Source organism: Diachasma alloeum, unplaced genomic scaffold (genome assembly GCF_001412515.2).
Source record: "Diachasma alloeum isolate Michigan unplaced genomic scaffold, Dall2.0 Dall_scaffold_00284, whole genome shotgun sequence".
Taxonomy (NCBI): domain Eukaryota; kingdom Metazoa; phylum Arthropoda; class Insecta; order Hymenoptera; family Braconidae; genus Diachasma; species Diachasma alloeum.
The window spans coordinates 229394-244329 of NW_021680423.1; the positions used below are offsets into that span (position 1 = coordinate 229394).

The window sequence follows — 14936 nt, forward strand, 5'->3', positions numbered from 1 at the left end:
TTATATTTTTATATAGTTCTAAACAGAAAATGGAATATCTTTAAAACTACTCATTCGACTTCACTCATCTGAAATCCCTGCCTGTAATTTAGTAAGAGCTAGAATCCTACCAAATTTCAACTTTGTATCTCAATCTTTTCACGCATTATCGTGTTTACATCAATTTTATCACAAAAATGAAAAATGTCAATTACTGGGCGATTCGCAATAGTTAGCTAGGCATATTACGGTCCGATTCGATAGGTATCATCATAAGGAATATTTAGACACTAAAAAAAGTCCATGATGTAGTAGTTTCCGAGATATTGAGACAAAAAAATTTTCGGAATCGCTGTATCTGAAAAACTACTGGACCGATTAAGTTGAAATTTCGCCCAGATGTGCTCCCAAACAATACCAATTATGAGCCGAAATTTCAGATTTTTATCTATCACTTCAGTCCTTTTTTTGTGAAAATTTATAAACAAATTCCCAGAGTTTTAAACGCACATACGGACGTACACACATTCTCTGAAAATATATCTCGACGTTTCATGACATTCTAAATCATGTCCATGCAAAATTAGAGCATCGAAAATTCGACCGATTACAAAGCTTCCATTCGGAAGTAAAAACTAGTATATTTCGTTATGAGTGTGGAAAAGAGTTTTTTCTGCACTCGCCTTCGGCTCGTGCTATAAGCCTCCCACGAGCCAAAAAACTATTTTCCGCACTCGTAACGAAATATACTATTTCCTAAATTTTCAAGACGAATGAGGAATTTTGTGAGCCCTTTCATTTGAAATTGAATTCAAACTTACAACATCGAAAATAGGGAACTTGCATGAAGCTCAAATCTTTTCGGGCCTAATGACAAAAAATATTGTTCGACACACGGCCGTGGGAACTTTTCTACCTCATATGATTACAGGGGAGCGATTTTGCTCGTTTTATGTCGACATAAAATCGTAAATTTCAACCAATGACAGTCCTGGATTCGGAATACTCAACTAGGATTGGTTGAAATTTATGATTTTATGTCGACATAAAACGAGTAAAATCGCTCCCCAGAACTTGCCTTCGGCTTATCCTGTAACCTCATATTCGCCAGGAAAGTTCCTCACGGACTAGTGTTGAAATGCACTATTTACTATTCTAATTGCCCTATTCACACACACATTTGAGGCCAGTTTGTCGGTCATGACGTCACAAAGACGGTCAGGTAACGCTTCATTGGTCGAAAAAGAAGAGAGTGGGGAGTTGTCCTCCATTGGCCGAGGCGCCCCTCAAGATTGGGTTAGGTCGGCCCGATCCATTCTGTGATTGGTCCAGCGCTCGACCGTGTGTGATGTCATTAGCGATTCCAAAGCGTTTGAAATCTTCACCTTTTAACAATTAATTCAATAGCGAAGTGGTAAACCGGTATAAGTCGATGTTAACTATTGGCCACTTTTCAATAAATATCTCGGAATCTAATGGAAATAGCGAAATTGTTGTAATTTCCTTTTTTGTAACTCTCAATTTGCTCGATAAAAAAGTTCATGACAAAAATTTGGCTGTTTCCCTTAGATTTTGAGATATTCATTGAAAACTGGGCAATAGTCAAAATCGACTTATACCGGTTACCACTTCACTACTGAATTATTAATTAATGAGCAATATTTCAAACGTTTGTGAATGAAAAATGAATTATTCAGGTGTCAAACTTAAAATTTGAAAATTGAAAACAAATTTAAATTCAATTGCTAGGATTATTGAAATTTCAATAAATTTTTAACAGCGCAGGCGGCGGGGGTGGGGATAGGGGTGGTGTGTCGGTTGAAACTTGAACTCCGCGTCGCGTGATCTTTGTGGTCTTTGTTCATAACGTCTCGAGTGCTTCGACAGTCAACATCTCGAGAGTTTTTGGCACTTGTTCTAGCATAGTGAGGGGATAAAGCCACAAGGATTAGAAGAAGAACATCCGCTGAGGAAAGGATTCTCATACTAACGTAAGTTTCATTGAATTAAATTAGTAGGAAAATTACCATAAAACGATTCAAGTTATGTACAGAATTGATGGATCGATTTATCAAGTGCACGGAGACAAATAGCGTTTTCCGACCATTTTTATTTTACAGAAATGGAAGAGAAAAAAACTGAAACATTTAGTGAATTTTCAGGTTCATCACCGAACAAAGTACGAAATTGTCACGTAATTTTTCCCGAAGAAGTGAAATCGTACAGAAACTTCCCAACTTATTATGCCTCCAAAATAAAATATTCTTGAACGTTCAACAATTTTTATGATGCTGGTGACTTATTTCTACGTTCTGTTTCGTAAAATTTCTCAATCGTTGGGAAAAATTACGGAACGACTTGTTGTACCCACAGCGGTGAGTCAACAGACGGGTGGTTAATTTTTATGGAACATTTGTGACGATTCGTACAATTTCAGTTCCGACTCACACTTTTTATTGAATTTTACTTCGCTCACGGCTGACGTTTCAAAACGTAATTTTTACGTTTTTTTTTTTTGGTAATTTTTATTTAATTTTTCTCTCCGTGTGGGAGAGTCCCGCCAAGAACTTGTTCATTATTAATTATTTGTCAATCACCGATCACTCATTTTTTTATCGTATCAAAAATCAATGTTCACGATTAACTTGATTATCCCGCCAGTAGGATTCATAAATGGCATTGCGAGATCAGATATTCCCCAAACAATTGATTCTTGATATTTTTTCCAGTGATATCTATTATTGAAAGAAATCAATGATTGCAAATAAAGACATGAAAAAATTAAATAGAAAAACTGAGCGAATTCCCTCGACAATTCTATTGAATTTCTATTGAACTTTCTACTAGTTTCTGGCCGATTCTATTGAAATGCTGAATACAAAATATTCTGGAGAAAAAGTCAATATAATTCGATTTTTTGATACGATTTATTCTATTGAAATATTTTCTATAGATTTTCCTCGGATCAAATTTTACAATTTTTTTTCATTCTATTTTTTGTCGTTTTATCAAGAAAATCGAACAACAAACTTAGAAAATTTGACCGAGGAAATTCTTTGGAAAATATCTCAATAGAATAAGTTGAATTTTTCTATAGAATATTTTCTATAGAATATTTTCTATTGAGCATGTCAATAGAATCGACCAAAAACTAATAGCAAGTTCAATAGAAATCCAATAGAATAGTCTGGAGAATTCGCTGGGTTTTTCAATGAAATTTTTTCAACCGTGAAGTTCAGGTCAATATGAACGATTCTATACTGTCAAAACAATCGGAGGACTGTTTACATTTCCCCCACCGCATGATTTTCCGAGGGGGAAAGTGGAGATGATCGGGTGTCAGTTTACAACGTTTATACTAGAATTGAGGCGATGACAGTTCTTGAAAAATAGGAAAATTACCGCCATTCAGTGACAGATGAAAGAGTGACTCTCTAATTTTATAATTTTTACAATTGACTCCCACTAAAAATAAAATCCTAATTAAGAGGGATAACGGCCAGTTTTTTTCTATATATAATTTGATAACCTTTACAACACTGTTAGAAAATTACTCTTGACATTTCAAGTGAAAAAGCTTGAAATTTTTAACAACGACAATGTTACATGAAATTTCTGTATATTTCTTCATTGACGCATCGGTTAATTTCTTGAATATTCAAGCAATTCTCAATTTTGAGGTCGATATGGCACTGAAAAACATTGAAAATTCTAAAAATTCAGACAACAATTTTTCTGAATTCTCAATCTATTGAAAATTGAATTGTATGTGATGTTCAATTTTGACAGTGAGTTTGGAAATTCAAGCTTTCATTGAAAAATCAATGATTATTCAACATGAAAAACTCAATTTTCTTGAATTTTCAAGATGAATGACAAATTTAGTGAACACTTTCATTTGAAATTGAATTCAACCTCACAACATGGAAAAGTGAGCTGACGCTGTGACTGAAATTTCTAAAAATTTCTAACAGTGAATCGGCTCCCCCTATTAAAGGACAAATCCTAATGAAGAGGGATATTGGCCTGTTTTTTCTATATTATCTACCTCCTAATAAACGAAACGAAGAGGCACTACATTTTCGGACACTTTTCTGATGCTAATTCTCCTAGGAATTTCGGACACTGTTATTAAATTTACATATCATCAATTTTAAGGGCTCAAGTATATAAATATCATCTTAAGTGTCAATTCTAATATAATTTTTTTTTCTCTTCGTATGCCCTTTCGGGTCTTTACGATTTGTTCCCTTCCCACCCTCCAACCCCCTGTACCGTATTCGCCGAAGGACGAGGGAAAACTTCGCTTTGAGGGAAAAACCTGCCCAGGTACAGTCGTCCCTTTGACGAGACTACCGCTTGGCAGTGAAACTGTGAGATTAGAGCGCTACAAATTTTGACCGCCGTCGCCGGGACTCGAACCCGGATCACTGGCATCCTAGTCTAGCACTCTAACCGCACGGCTACTGCCGTCGGTTCAATTCTAATATAATATTTTCGTTATTTTTCCGAAGATTTTTTCAATTTCTCAAATCATTTGGTGAATGGGATAAATATTTCTCCTAGATTTTCAGAATGAAATGGTGTATTGACGGAAAATGACAGGTTTTCTTGTTAATTTATTCCTCTTTTGACATCAAGGGAATCCATATATTTCATATTACTTCGCGATTTTCAATCGAATTTGTTAATTAAATTCCGTTAAAAAGTTTTTAAAAAATTGATAATCATTATCATTCGAATCATATTTCACAAGAAATTAATTCCTTTCTACATTTTTTTCTGATAAATTGATAAGGGAAATTGCCTAAACTTTCTGAAATTTCATTTTTATTGGCGTAAAATTGATTTCTGACAAAATTCTGCATGCACTGTTGAAAAATTTTGGCTTATTTTTACGGCACACCAGTGATCGGCATCAATCATTATTCCAGAAATATTAAGAGAATTATTTCCCCAAATAACCGAATTCATTCGTTTATCATTGGAACTTGGAAAATAATAAATAATTGAGAATTAAAACTTTTTAAATAATTATTAGGTAAATAATTGGAAATTTTCAAAAAATATTAGAGATTATTAAATAATCGTCATTCTTCCGAATTCGATTATTGATTGGTAAAATAATTCGGAATTCAAATATTTAATTGTTGATTAATTTAATAATTGGAAATTGTTAAGTTCTATTACTTGATTATTTATGAAATTAATGGTAATGATAATTTATGATTATCCTTATCTCTGCGACACACACTTGCTTGGAAGTTTTATCAAGTGACAGCTGCATTGAAATTTAAAAAAATTCGTCGGTGAAATTTGAAAATTAGAAGGAAGAATAAATAGAAACTAGATTTCAGTTCAATCGTTGTATGGAAATGAATAGAATCAGAAAAATTCAGACGAATTTATTCTTGAATTTCCAATTTATTGAAAACTGCGTAATTCGGTACTGAATATTTGTCTTTTGACTGAAAATTCAAATAATTTGGAGAATTATTCCTGATGCTCAAAATTTTTTTATTCTATTAACTATTCAGCTATAATACCCCAAAACCTGCAAAATTAGCGTATATTTCCCTAAAGTTTTATCGCATAGCAACGAGAGGGATCAGTTAAATTTTCCGTGGCTTTAGAGTAGAGTAAAATTTATGAAATTCAAAATTCATTTATTGATAATTTATTGCGAATAAAGTAAAATAACGGATGCTTAACTTTATTCTTTGGAATGTAACGAACATTTAAAAAAAAGCTAAAATCGTATGAAAACTACGGGGCAAGGAGCATTTTGAAGGTAAGAACAGGAAAAATGAAGTTTTTCGTGGTTATACGGGGCAAAATCGATCGGATCCGTGATTTTCCCTAGTTATTTCCATATTCCGACATATATCACAAACTGTTCAATGAGTCCAAAGGCCCAGTGAAGACTTTTAAATTTCACCGACGTATCCCCTTAATGGAAAATCTGGAAGCAGACGACATCAATGAAAAAAATTTTGCAGGAAAAAGCATAATTTTAGTGGTGAAAAGAGTGAAGAAGACACTAAAGGAAAATGGCAGCAGGGGATCCCCGAGTGCTCTGTCCCCTGGATCCAGCTCACGAGATTCTGAAGAGTCGTCTTCAGTTCCACATTGTAAGGTGCATGAAGAACCACAATCTTCGTGACAAATGGTTGTGTCCTTACAATGCAGTTCACATTGTTGACAAGGTCAATTTCCAGGTAAAAAAATTTGATCTATTTTTTTTGTATTCATATGATTCAACTTTTGTAATTCGACTCCGGGGTGTTCTGTTCACGTTTTGCTCCGAAGAGAAAAGGTTATTGTGAAAACCCCAAAAACCAAATGTGGAAATTGCATGATTTCTTCACCTTTCGTTAAGAAACTTTTCTGACATTTCTTGGAGATCGGTAGGGTAAACTGCCCAGTAGACGGACGCCTAAGAAAACCGTCCAGTAGATGGACGTTTGTTTTTTAGCAACTGAAAAAAAAAATTGATCGAAAAAAAAATCGTCACTCAGGGGTTAAGAATCACAGTTAGTGAAAACTCAAAGCAACAATTCACATTTCAGTATTTTTTTGCGTAATTTCCTACCCAAAAGTAGCTCGTCCATCTGTAGGGCAGTGTCCATCTACTGGGTAGCTTACACTATGTGTAAATGTGTTTTCCGTATTGCTTCTCACTTTTCACAGTCCGGGGATTGGTATTGACTCTTCTCCAAACTGGTAAAAGTAAAAATCACTACAGAAAAATATCAGTTATGTCTAGTGCTGCTGGGGTTTTCGATTCGTGTGATTGCTACACCTTGCCTTTGGCACGGGGCGCCAACCTCACACGAGCCGAAACCCCAGTGGCACTCGACACGAAATATACTATTGTATGTGTGTGAGCAAAATTTTGCGTTACGATTTCTCCCGAAAAAAACTCTGCACTTTCGATTTATTCGAATGCAATCGATGCATCTTCGTGGGTTTCAGAAGGGATTAGATTGTAATCACCATCGTCCTAGCATTTTCCGAGTTATTATATATATGTGTGTAGTTATTTTTCAATTTTTTTTTAACTCTAACAATATGCTGTTACTCAACAACGAATGGTGCGATTCCCATCATATTCTAGAAGAATCAAGAGGCTATTGTTATCAATTTTGTAAGCTACACTGTAAGCTACACAAAGTTCTCAAACAAGTCTTACTTGTGCCAAGAAAATATTTTTTTGAAAATTATCAAAAAAGGATTTTTTTGTGCCAAACATGTAGAGAGTGCGTCGGAATGAAAATTTTTTGTCGCAAAAATAGATTTAAGAATTAAAAAGCAAAAAAAATGCATTCTCTGTACACGTAAGAAATGTCATTTCTAGCACTATTCCTTCGTTTCGGCTGTCTAATAATCACAGACAAGAAATTAACACTTGAATCAAACAATAATAATGATATGATAGCAATCTTGTAACTTAGGGATAAAATATTTGTTGATAAATTTTCCTCTATATGAGATATTTTCATCCTGAAAAGGCACCGTCTGGTGTGACTTATCCTCTTGAGCCAAATATTTCGTTACTGTCGAAAGCAGAACAATTATTCATGTTTGCAACTTTCAAATTCGAACCAAACAAATTCTTTTTTGGCAATTTTTAACGAGCGATTTTGTTGGCCCAAACAAGACTTGTTTGACAATGTGTTTGTTTTTCTCTCAGTGTACGATTAGTCCTATTCTGATAACAATTGTTTGAGTGATCGTTAAAAAATTTTTTCGAAAACTATTGAATTCATTAGAATTTTCACAAAAAGGTGAATTTTAATTGGTGTCAATAGATGGAGTTTATCAACCCCCTAAGGTGAATTTCAATATCCCCACTCTACGGTCGTCAAAGCGGAATGCCAGCGGTTCCACTCTAGCGCCCTTACTACGCTTTTCACCTTAGAGGCTATATTCATGAAAAAAACATGAAATTCGACAGAAAATCCCCGATAAGAAAACAGAAAATAATATATTTCGTCATTAGGCCAAAAAAAACTTTTCTGTACTGCTTCTCACGATTTCTCGTCTGGGAATTGGTATGACATACTTCCCAAACTCAAAAACTTGAAAATCACTACAGAAAAATATTGTTCCTGGGCTGTTGTGATGGGGTTTTTTTACTCGTGTGGTTGGCCAGTCCTCGCCTACGGCTCGGAGGCCAACACCACACGAGTAAAAAACCCTATCGCAACAGGCCGGAAAAATAGAATTTCTAGCGAATACTTTTTTAAAAATTGGACTTTTAGGCACGCGGAGCGGAGCGTGCCGAAAAGTTCACTTTTCGTCACAACGTGATGAATAATATTGTTCGTAACTCGTGAAAAAATGTTTTTTAGCTCGTGGGATTATATCACTCGCCTTCGGCTCGTGATATAAACCTCCCACTCGCCAAAAAACACTTTTTTGAACTCGTTACGAAATATACTATTTTGTCATTCCGGCCGTGAGGCAGCGCTTCACTGTTACTGTTATACTGTTCGTCATACGGCCAAAATAGTATATTTCGTCATTAGGCTGAAAACAATTTTTCTGGCGAATATGAGGTTTGCAGCACGAGCCGAAGGCGAGGGCTGCGATCATATTCGTCAGAAAAGTTTTTTTTGGCCATATGACGAACAATATTTTTTGTCATGACGGCCGTAGGCTCCGCTTCGCTCCGCGTCTGTGAAACGCTGCCTTACGGCCGGAATGACAAAAAGGTCATTTTAAAAACGACTATAGGGGAGGGTGGGGCAATATGGACACCTGGGGTAAAATAGACACTCAAAAAATTTACAAAAAAAAATGTCTTTTCAAAATTTAAATTTACTAAAATTATTTCATTGGGCAATCTGGACACCTGATAAATCCATATAGGATGGACTAATATCGTCGCATTAAAATCAAAGGGGCGTAAGTGCCAAAAAACCCATTTTAGAAGTGAAAGGTGCTTATGTTCCGAATTCCTGTTTTTTCGGTTTTTCATGGAATTTATGACCAAAAATCGGAAAAAAAAAATCTAGGAAAAAGGCGTAATTGCTATATTTCAACGAGAAAGGGGCGTATCTCCATACTTACGCCTGTTTCATTTCATTCAAAAAATGACACTTACGCCCTTTTTACATTATGTGTTGTGCACTTCGGATGACACATTTCATGTTGAAATAAAACGAAAAGGGCGTAAGTCCCACATACGCCTCTCTCTCATTATATCTTAGGTCTACTCGCGATAATGAGTTTTATATTGTTATATTAATATAAAACGCTTTAACTATTTTCTTCTTCCTTTATGGTCTCATTTTCTTCCGAAGTGTTCAAAGCAGTCACGACTCGAAATTTCATACAGATAATTTCCTGAAATTCGCAGTCATAATTTAAAAAAATGAAATAAATTAATGAATGAAATCGAATAAATTTAGAAGAAAATTTTAGAAAATTTTAGTTTAGTTACTCATATTTCTCATGAAATTGTTTCATTCAAGCAAAAAATCAAAGGGAAATAATTTGAACATTCATGATGAGAGGGAGGGAGGGGAGGTTAATGTAGAATCAAATATTATTTATTATTAGGGCTGTAGTGCATGTGATTCCGTTTATACTTGATGAATCAATAGGAACGAACAGTAACAAATGAAGGGACATATATATTGGAGTTACGCCCCTCTGTGATTATTGCTTCAAAAACAAAGGGACGTATGTGCCTGAGTTACGCCCCTTTGGAATTATTCATTCTCAATATGAGCTAGAAAAGAAACAAAAAGTATAAAAAGAAAGAGGCGTATGTGCTGGAGATACGCCCCTTCAGTACTTGCTAGTCGGACTTACGTCCATTTGCCACTTCAGAAATTTGTCCACAAAAAACCTTTCATAAGTTGAGAAAACTCCATTTCGAAGGAAAAAAAAACATACGCCCCTTTGGTATTAAAAGAAAAAAAATCTCAGAGAAATGGCACTTACGCCCCTTTGATTTTAATGCGACGATATGAAGACCCAAAAAATTGATCCTATTTAAAAAGTCAAAAAGAATTTTCAACAGGCATTTTCCAACAGAATTGTATGGGTCTATTTTATATGGAAAAATTCGAGTTGGAAGAGATAACAAATAAACTTCAACTCTATTAAATTTTACATTGAAGTTTGAAATATAGAATAGCTTTGGATTTCCTATTTTACTATTGAAATAACTTTGAAATTATTAATTTTTTCAATGAACAATTGCACGTACTATACAACTGACCTTTTGTCCATTTGGGAAATTTGTAAGATGTCCTACTTTTCTACTCACAAACGAAACAATGGGAGGAGGGGAGGATAAATGAGCAAAGAAAAATTTGGTTTACCACCCCCCACGACAAAAATAAAAAATAAGTTTTTTTGTTCAATTTGAAAATCGCAGTCATGACTAGTGTTTTCGAAATTGAATAATATTGTTGAAACATAAGAAATTGAGGAAGAAATCAAGGTGTCCACTTTACCCCGTTTTTGCTTTACTTTGCAACTCCTACGACGCAGTCTCATGACAATGTGTTTGTTTTTATAATCATTAAATGATCTCGAAACAGTAGATTTGATCAAATTCACTTCATTATTATAAATCGGGTATCCATATTGCCCCACCCTCCCCTATATACATTTATCCTGACTTTTTAGACCATATTTAGTGACCCTAACGAAATAAGATAAAAAAATAAGAAAAATCCTACTTCGAAGCAAAAAGAAATTGGTCAGGAATTTTTTATTTTTCTCTTATCTATACTAAATCACACCTAATCTCTAAGCGTCACACCCTTACCAGGAGCAACGGAAGCGGCCAGTCTTTGATTTATTTATTGTTACGTTTACAGGATCACGTGGCAGATTGCCCAGATTACAGAGAAGTGCAGTCCTTCACCTATAAAACTGATAACAGAGAGCTCGTAGGAATCCTGTCCGTGGATCAAGTCAACAAGGTCCATAACGAAACTGTTGACGATGGTGAAGATAATTGGGACAATGTAAGTAATGACGGGTTTAGAGAGTCACAAGGGGGGGGGGGGTGAAAAATGACGTAGCTCAGAATTATTTCATTAAAATCAAATGCGAATTGCATTCCTAATGGTTCATCATGGGGAAATGTGATTAGAAACAATCATTTCACATTGACTATTTCTGCCAATTACAGATCATTTATTCATTTTGTTTACTTGAATGATTGAAGGTCAGGGAATATTGGAAATCAGAAGGAACGATTGGAGCAAACTGAAAGTCAAAAAACGACTGTTTGACGCAATTCTAGTGAAATTGTATATTTCGGGACGAGTGCCACGGGGTTTTTTACTCGCGTAGAGTTGGCGTTCGAGCCGATGGCGAGGACTGGCCAACCACACGAGTAAAAAACCCCATGACAGTAGTCGTGAACAATATTTTTCCGTAGTAATTTTCACTTTTACCAGTTTGGGGAAGGACTAATACCAATCCCCGGACGAGGAAAAGTGGAGAGCAGTACAACAAAAATTGTGTATTAAGGCCCGATTGGATTATTTTTCGAACATTATCTCAATTGTTGCAGGAATTCCTAAAAATTATGATTGGATAATGAAAAAAAGTAGAAAAAACTGAACATTTTCAAAGATTAAGAAATGAAAATTAATAAATAAAGATTAAGAAATAAGTGCGATAGAGAGGAAATAATGAATGAATTTATCATGGTAAGTAACGATCTGACAGTCATTGACTACTTTGACAAATGACGACCTAACAGCCATTAGATACATCAAATTATTATCTTGCAATTTCCTCCCTATTGGATTTATTTCCCAATATTATTCAAAAACGCTCTTTGAAAATGTTCAGCTTTTTTTCAACGTTTTTTTGATTGTACAATCCTAATTTTTGGAGACTCCAGGGCTATATAAACTGAACAGCAATTGGAGATCATTTCAGATTATCAAAATGAAAAAAAAATAAGCAAGATCACGTTCGAAAGATAATGGACCCGGGCCTTAACTATATTTTATCAACTTTTGTTTATTATCTTTTTTTTTATTATTGGGAGTACTGATGAGAATAATAACTTTCCATCCAGCAGAAATGGAAACTGAACATGGAAGAAGGAAAATGTGATGCTAAATTTCAATTGAATGAAAAAAGAAAAGTGTTATCGCCCTTATCTAATCAATTGAATTAAAGATGAACTATTTCATATTAGTTGAAATGAGAACTGCGGATAAAATTAGTGAAAATTACTAATATTGTCGTCTTGATGTAAGAAATATGTGAAAAACCGTCGGGAGTTTCAAATGAGGAGAGATCATATGAGTCCATACGGACTCAGCGATGATAGACTTCCATGTTCCAAAAGTCAAATGAATTTTCTGCGGAATCCTTTAAAATTCTTGGAATTACAGGAATTTTTGAAGGATTTTGCACTAATTTTCCCGGAATAATTAAACTGACATTTACAGTTCCCGTGCAGTTTTGAACGTAATTATGAATTTTCAATGACAAAAATACTAGAAATTTCAGTGAAAGTGTTACTTGTTAGAAATTTCCAAGACCCTTACCAGAAGTTTCAGTGGGAAATTTTTAACAATATAGGAGTTATTTCAAACAGAATTTCTTTGGATTCTTTCAAACTACCAATACCAATTAGTAACAAACACTTCAAATAGTTATTCAATGAGTATTCTACCCCATTTTGGACGACAAATTGGGGATGAAAATCTGTTAATCAACACATTCTGGGGATGAGTATTTTTTAAGGTGTTTCGTGTAAGAAATCAAAATAATGAAAACAAATTGGGAAATTCATGGGAGAAATGTCTGAGTATGCTGCATCATTGAGAATTTTTGCACAATTTTCTTCACACTTCAGTCTCAAGAAAAAAAATAATGAAATTTGGATGTTTTTGTAACCCTTTCAGCTATAACCTCCGAGGTTACCCCACTCTCCATTAGGGAAATTTCTATGGCACCCAAAAGAATAGTGAACTATTGAGGAAAAATTAGTGGGTGGTAAATCAAATCTTTCCTGAGACCACGTATAAGTTTCAGATTTTTTTCAGATTTCATAAGAAAGTTATTTGAACAGATGATTCTGAAAATTATGAGTTTCGGGGCGATTTCGCCCTCATGCGCAGGCGCGTGATTCGAATGACAGTGAGCATCATGGGAAAGTGAGAGAGAGAAAACACTCGACCGGTTCACCAATTCGAGACGCATTTTAATATTATTTCAATAATTAGAAAAACATCCAAGAAAAATTATTCGACACCCGTAGGTGATGAGAAAAAAATCAATCAATCTGATAAATAGAATCAATATTCAAAAAATGTTTAAATGCACACTTAAATAGTTACTTGAAAATTTGAAAATTTCATGCTCAGCGATTGAATCAGAGCTCGAGAACAATAAGACTCCCCTTCAGCTCCGTGAAGTGGGCACCCCACTTGGTTGGATTTGAACCAAAATTTCATAATTGATAGATTTTGAGCTACTCGTGATAGTAGTAACGTTTTTCTTGTTTGTAGTTTGAAATTGAGCGTCCAATTCGTTTTTGAAATACAGTTAGGAACTATTCCATAGTTAGAGCTGGAGTGAGATTGGATTCTCGTCTGCAATCGTTTGTAGTTGATTGTAGTTCTGGAAATTTCACGATCGGAATCGCAATAAACGTTCAATCGATTTTTTTTAACAGTTAGGAACTATTTCATAGTTGTATTTGAGATTACGTGGGATTCTTATCTGCACTCGTTTGTAGTTGATTGTAGTTTTGGAATTTTCGCAATCGGAAATCAAATGAGCGTCCAATCGATTTTTGGAGACCAAGTAGGAACTGATTGAAAGCTATTGCCAGAATGAGCTCGGATTCCTGTCTAAAATCGTTTGTAGTTGTTTGTAGTGCTCACAAATTTTCAATGCACCGAGAAAACGGGGTGGCAGACAGTTGATATATGTAGAACGATTTGTTTGTAGTTGTTTCTAACAGTGAAAAAAATGAAGAACCTTATAAACCAACGTTCATACTTGATTGTAGTTTTGGAATTTTCTCAATCCGAACTCAAATGAGCATCTGATCGATTTTAGGAGCCCAAGTAGGAACTTGTTAACAGCTATAGCCAAAATGAGCTCGGATTCCTGTCTAAAATGGTTTGTAGTCGTTTGTAGTACTCACATATTTTCAATGCACCGAGAAAAAAGGGTGGTGTAGAGTTCAGATATGTAGAAGAATTCGTTTGTAGGTATTTCTAACAGTGAAAAAAAATCAATAAGAAAAGAAGATCTTTATGAACCAACGTTCATACTTGATTACTAATTAATTGTAGTTTTGGAATTTTTCCAATCCGAACTGAAATGAGCGTTCAATTCGTTTTTGAAATAGAGTTAGGAACTATTTCATAGTTACAGTTGGAATGACATTGGCTTCTCTACAATCGTTTGTAGTTGATTGTAGTTCTGGGAATTTTACGATCGGAATCGTAATAAACGTTCAATCGGTTTTTTTTGAACAGTTAGGAACTATTTCATAGTTGTATTTGACATGACGTGGGATTCTTAACTGCAATCGTTTGTAGTTGATTGTAGTTTTGGAATTTTCGCAATTGGAAATCAAATGAGCGTCCAATTGATTTTTGAAGACCAAGTAGGAACTGATTGAAAACTATAGCCAGAATGAGCTCGGATTCCTGTCTAAAATCGTTTGCAGTTGTTTGCAGTGCTCACAAATTTCCAATGCACTGAGAAAACGGGGTGGCATGCAANCGTAATAAACGTTCAATCGGTTTTTTTTGAACAGTTAGGAACTATTTCATAGTTGTATTTGACATAACGTGGGATTCTTAACTGCAATCGTTTGTAGTTGATGGTAGTTTTGGAATTTTCGCAATTGGAAATCAAATGAGCGTCCAATTGATTTTTGAAGACCAAGTAGGAACTGATTGAAAACTATAGCCAGAATGAGCTCGGATTCCTGTCTAAAATCG

The 14936-nt window shown here is 34.8% G+C and overlaps 1 protein-coding gene across 1 annotated transcript in view; it reads left to right on the plus strand.

Annotated features, from left to right (window-relative positions):
* Positions 1-1861: 1861 nt before the first annotated feature.
* LOC107038467 overlaps positions 1862-14936 on the plus strand; it is a 21628-nt gene continuing 8553 nt past the window's right edge. The window contains exons 1-3 of the mRNA XM_015257563.1: positions 1862-1970; positions 5979-6197; positions 10821-10970. Coding sequence (XP_015113049.1) covers positions 6030-6197; positions 10821-10970 — 318 coding nt within the window. The 5' untranslated portion in view covers positions 1862-1970; positions 5979-6029. The remainder of the gene's footprint in view (positions 1971-5978; positions 6198-10820; positions 10971-14936) is intronic.